General features: G+C 38.2%; 1 protein-coding gene across 1 annotated transcript in view; it reads right to left on the bottom strand.

The window, feature by feature from the left end:
• Positions 1 to 5,007: 5,007 nt before the first annotated feature.
• kl-3 (dynein heavy chain 8, axonemal kl-3) overlaps positions 5,008 to 6,221 on the bottom strand; it is a 141,973-nt gene continuing 140,759 nt past the window's right edge. The window contains exons 69-71 of the mRNA XM_071593917.1: positions 5,469 to 5,590; positions 5,223 to 5,384; positions 5,008 to 5,133 (exon numbers count right to left, since the gene is read on the bottom strand). Coding sequence (XP_071450018.1) covers positions 5,008 to 5,133; positions 5,223 to 5,384; positions 5,469 to 5,590 — 410 coding nt within the window. The remainder of the gene's footprint in view (positions 5,134 to 5,222; positions 5,385 to 5,468; positions 5,591 to 6,221) is intronic.

Raw genomic sequence — 6,221 nt, 5'->3', positions numbered from 1 at the left:
CCTAGCATTGAATTGCCTTTCTTCAAATGATTCCCAACTCAACTACAGAAGAATTCTTTACCACCACCACTTGATTCTTTGGGTGGTATAGAAAATATTGTGTCCAACAATTCTTTTGTTGTGTGTGTCTGATAACTGTTTTTCAAAGCAAAATTGATTAACTTTTAAGATCTATTATCCCCTGAAGTTAGCAGTATTTTGTTTTTCCGGTGGGTCACAGGGGGACATGCTTTCTATTGCTTCCATGTACTGCCCTGCCTCATTTTGCACAACCATTGGATATCCTTCATGAAAAATGTCTCGGCAAACATGTGCTCTCCAAACCATACGTCAGCAGAAGTATTCATTAGGTGCTTATCATAGTCATCTGTTACGCGACCACCATACTGGACCTCCCCCAGCATATATCTGTGAATTTAAATGAAATGTTTCATGGACACAATAACAAAATAATTGAGAACAATAAACTTTCCAGCATGCCAGTATGGTTGGGGCAAAACCTACCTTACAGTGGGCCAGCTAACTCCTCTTTTGGGATCTATTTCATCAATTTGATCTTTTAGGATCCTGGTGAGGGTGAAAGAAAGAGAAAAAACAAATTTGCACTTCCACAGACTTTTAATATAACACGACCATGGTTTCGATGCTGCGCATCATCTTCAGGTACAATACAACAAAATTATTCAACTTATATAGCCAGGAGCCAGGTAGGGGAAGTCAGGGAGAGGGGTGGTAGCAATCATTGGTGGGTGAAGGGAAAGCGAGGGAGAACTAATGGATGCAGACGGTACAAAGGGGGGTGTTTGTTTGCAACGGTTGACCCTCATTAATGGAGGGTCGGTGACTGTCACTGCCTTGGTGTGGGAGGGGATGGTGTGGGAAGGTATTCAAGAAATTAAGGAGAGGGGAACGCGAGAGGTAAAGGATATCGTTGACCACCTCAAGATTACCGGACTGAAGGGATTCCCAAATTTCCAACTCCTCCAGAGCGTTCGGCCGGCAACCTTTCGTTTCTGTGTGTAAAATGTCTACTGTGAAATTGCCGGAATGATTATAGTCTAAGAGATGTTTGGCAAATTGTGATCTATTGTCTTTCTTCCTGAAGCATGAACGGTGTTCCTTAATCCTAATGTCGAAAGTCCTCCCAGTCTGTCCGATGTAGATGGCGTTGCAGTCTGTACAATTGAGTCTATCAACCCCGCTTTGTTGCATAATGTCAATTTTGTCTTTCGTTGAACCTATTAAGTTTTTCAAAGTACGTGAATTGTAAAAAGCGACTTTGATATTGTTTTTCTTTTGATATTGTAACAAACCATGGTAGTGTTATATTAAAAGTATGTGGAAGTGCAAAGTTATTTTTTCTCTTTCTTTCAACCTCACCATGAAAGAATTCCACAAAGTTAAGCCTGAAACTGTTAGCTTTTTAGGATCCTGCTATGCCTACATGAATCATTTCTCTTCATGAAAATCTCACACCATGATGTTGTCACAGAAAATTTGACAATAGACCTACCACTAATTTAATTTTCTTGCTTCATTCAAAATCATTCGTGCTGTTACAGTTATTCCATTCTTCTGTGATATAATATCCAGTTCTATAGATGTTCCTCAAGCATTGGCCATTTAGGAGTACATGAGTGAAATGTTTTTTTACTCCTATCTGCATTCACTTAATAAATTTTCTCCTTCCTCCATTCTCATATCATTCACTCTGTTGGAGGTGGGCCAAAAGGCTTTTCAGCTGCCTCGTTTTTGTGTTCTGAAGCATAGTTTATGACTTCAAGTTTAAATGCAACACTCTCTGACAATCTTCTCTCTTTAGATTCCATGAGGTCATTCTAATTTTAACTTTTTATGCAACACGTAGTTCCTGCATATAAATGCACACAAAATTGAAAGGAACATATTATGTGTTGACTGACAATATCATACGACTTTCAGCTGAATGCATGTGGACTCCTGAGTTGATTGCGAGAGATGCAATGTTTGAGCAGAGGGGCTACATCCCCGTTACCACAATGCATTAATAGTTTTGCAGTCTGAGATGAAACTAAATGTGCTACAGAGTAATAGTTAATGATTTACTTGGGATTTTGCAAATGAAGTTCTGTCAAGGAAGTTCCTGACTGATTAGAAACATAAGACAGTTCAGAAATTTGTAATTAAATCAGGTGTGTATGTTTTTACAAAGTACTATATACAAAGTTATTTTGTACATTATTACAAAGGACTGTGTATGTAAACACAAAGTACTTTCTGTTGAAGTTGATGGGAAGGTAATACCACAGGTACAAAATTCCAAATTTTTGGATTTCCACATCAAATCTCAAATCTCTTGGGATGAACACATAAGTACTTTAACCAGTAAGTTAAGCTCGGCCTGCTTTTTAATAAGGTCCATTAGATCCACAATTTCAGTGGCTGTTCTTTTCGCACTATTCTGTGGTGAATTTAATTCTCACAAAGCCCATAGTATCCTTTACTGGGGTTCATCATCTAAGGCCTTGGCTGTTTTCAGGGTCCAAAAAAGAGCCATTCGGCTAATGAGTTTTGCAAAACACAATGCCCCTTGCCATCCCCTATTTAAAAAGTTAGATATATTGCCAGTGCCATGTATTTTCATTTTGCATGTAGTAGGACATACAAAAAAAATCTGAGTATGTGAAAAATTACGATATCCACAAAAATTCTACAAGGCAGAATGAGCAGCTGCACATTTTACATGTACGTACAACAAAGGTGCATAGGTGCTGGCCAAAATTTTATGGACCTTCAACTTTATAATAAACTCCCAGCTGAGATTAAGACCCTTAATAGTGTGGCTGAATTTAAAGGCAATCTATTTAGGTTCTTAAAATTAAAAATGTTTTCTTCAATTGCTGAATTTCTTGATTATGCCTGATATGTCTTTTATCTACGAATGTATTTTGTCACTTACCCCTGATGTGTCTCATATCAAGTGTAACAGTTGTAACTACTTGATCACTGGACAAATAAAATATAGTATTATTATTATTAGAATTGGTGAAAAGAGGATGGGCTGGTTTGATATTGGGAGGGGAGTGATGCAGGGTTGCTCTTTTTCCCCCACACTCTTCAACCTTTATGCGGAAGACATTTTCTGTTATTATCATGGTTGATATGCATCTTATTTAGTACCAGAAATAGTGCAACACCCTTTCCATTGAATTGTTCACACATGAGAAAGTATGTATTATAATATCTTTAAAGGTGTGGTAATCCATTGGGTGGTATGTTTGGCTACTGACCAAAGGGCCTGGGTTCATTTCCAGTGTTACAGACTAATTCACAAGTCTTCCAAATAAGTTGTAAATACTGGTTCAAAACAGCACATAACAAAATGCTTCATGCTAGATTTGGTCGAGTAACTGTCAAAAAATATTTTAACTTTAAGAACTTTTCAGCTCTAACTCAAGAAATGAACACTCACACCATTTGCTCCATACATACAGGGTCGGTAAGTACTTATCAGGACTGGTTCCAAAAATCAAAATTTATTGCAGTTATCATTACAATTACTTTATAATCTTCAAAATACATTCCTCCTGAATCAATGCACTTAGTTTGGTGGGTCTGCCACTCGTCAAAAGCCCGCTGGAAGTTGGTTTCCGGAATACTGTTGAGAGCCTTTGTCGTCACTGCTTGAACTGCCTTGATGGAGTCAAACCAATATCCTTTCTATTCGTGGAAACAAGAAAAAGTCAGGCCTTCTTAAAGTAAAGTAATCTTCATCTTCCTGGATGCAGTCCAAAATTTCTTGCGAAATTTCCACCCGCGACAGTTTTTGTTCCTCGCTCAAGACTTTTGGCGCCAGCTTCTCACGCACTTTCCTCATCGCAAGATCCTCTGTTACAATGGTGTGGATGGTTCCGACTGAAAGGCTGGTCTCCTCATTGATAAGGGCGATGGTTGAACACCTGTCAGAGTCCAAATCTTTTTCCACTCTGGCCACCTGAGCATCGGTTCGAGCAGTATCATTCATTGCATTCCCTTATGAGATCGGCATGTGTCAAAAAATACTGGCTTTGACGTGAAAAGGGGACGTTTGCTCTCATCCACTACTTCATTCCATACTGCCCTCATCTACATGTTTCTTGCACCTTTGTCACATTCTTACCTTATTTCATGGATGCTCTTCTGCTATATTATTGGTACATAATGACAGGGTCGATGTTTTCAATTGGTAGCAGCACTTTTATTGCATTAAAAATCTTGCTTATGCCCAACCAGTAGTTCTCATGCTCCTATCCATTGCAAACTTCTTCCCAAGGTTCTCTCATCCAACACGTGTCTCTCCTGGGCTGGACTGCACCTCTGGTCATTGAGCCTATTTCAAATGGGCTCACTTGTGACCATTATCACACTGTTCCTAAGACTCTTAAATTTCTTTTCTCGAGAGTTTCTTCAATCGCTTTCACCCCAGGCTTTCTCAGCCTACATCATCATCTCTCATGTACGTATTTCTAAGGTGATTTGACTTATTCATTCTCTCGACATGACCACACCAATACAGCACCCTTTTTTCATACTTATTATTACTGCTATGACCACTTCACAGTCTTCTGTGCCCAATCATTCCTCCTCACACTATTTCTCCTATATGTGCCACAAACACTCCTGAGGTAACCCCATACCCATCACATTTAGTCAACATCTATGCTCCTCCTGATATGCCTAAGTTTTATTCAATGACATTGAAATTTCATGAAGTAATAACATGTTTCTTGTTAGTGCTACACAACCATTATATTAAAATTTTGGGGGATGGGTCAACATGTTCACTTATTACCATTCTTTCACCTCCACTTTTGGTATTCCCAATTCAGCAAGTTTTTAAAACAAAATTCTTAGTTATAATTCTAAAACATCTTAAAAAGAAGATAAACTAATCATAGCCTGAATTATATTTCAATAAGTTTTATTCAAGTTCGTCAAGGGATTTAATAAAACTTCATCACTGAATGGTATCCATGAAGTAGACAGTAATTATTTAATGTCACAGAGCAATGCCACGCCCCTTAGAATCCAGTGATCGGGTGGCTTGACTGTGGTTAACCATAGTGGAGTGATATACGTAAGATCTGTTCTGTTTGGTTTCTTGTAAACAGGGCACTGAAAAAGAAGCATTGCATGAATATATTATTCCAAAGTAATGAAGTAGGCAGACCAATTGAATTAACTCTCATTCCACAACTACTCACCATGTAAAGTTTGGGATCCTTTGGAGCTGTACTGTTTATTGCATATATATGCACCACTGGCATATTTACAAAAAGGACTTTAGGGATTGATTCCATTAAACGGTTGTTTTTTCGGTCCCAGGCTGCACCATCCAGGTAAAGACCATGCACATAAACTCCTTCCTGAAGATACAAAAAACGTAAGCCAATAAAATGTACAGGAAACATATGAATGAGAATGTTTACACAGTTATTTCACATGCTTACAGGCGGAGGTGACTTTATATCTTCTTTGTTAAACCTTGTAACAACATTGTGCAGTGTGACAGAATCCAGGGCCCAACCTTTATGGGCTCGAGCAACCTCTTGACGCATTGCAGTCAAAAATCCTGAAAGGCCATGAAAAAGAGAAAATACGTAAAAACATTGACAGGTTAGCATAAGATAATAGTAACAAAATTTATCTACCACTTTATTTTTTGGATATTCAAATGATCAGAGGTCATACTATGCTTTTCATACATGAAACTCATAATGCTCTTAATAAGAATATCAAAATGACAGGCTTCATGAAAAGCACATCATGATAGAAAATTATAAAAGACTTAATAAATAATACAATATAGTTAGAGAGCTTTGTCTCTACCTAAGGCTGCAGTGATGAGTAATCATATGCCCTGATGTGATCATAGAAGTCCACGCTTTTCCATTCAGTCGGGAAAATCCTGCTATTGCTACTAAGAGTTGACCATATGATGGGTTCCCAGCTTATGGATAAAGAACATGCATGAATAAGCCCATACAATAGATTTATATGAAACTCAGAGAACTTCCAACGATCCCTAGAGGTCTAATGCAGCGCAGTGATAATTACTCCAGGTAGGGTTACCAATGTTTGATAGTTTGACGGGAATGAGTATGATGAAAGGTATGTGTACCTGATAGAGTTGACTTCAAATTAGTCTGACTTCAGTAAGGTGGCCATTGAAGTGATGGTATCAGATTAAAAACAAGTGAGTA

This window comes from Hetaerina americana, unplaced genomic scaffold (genome assembly GCF_022747635.1).
Source record: "Hetaerina americana unplaced genomic scaffold, ioHetAmer1.1.p SCAF_6, whole genome shotgun sequence".
NCBI lineage: Eukaryota > Metazoa > Arthropoda > Insecta > Odonata > Calopterygidae > Hetaerina > Hetaerina americana.
This window is presented reverse-complemented; position numbering and strand designations above follow the sequence as displayed.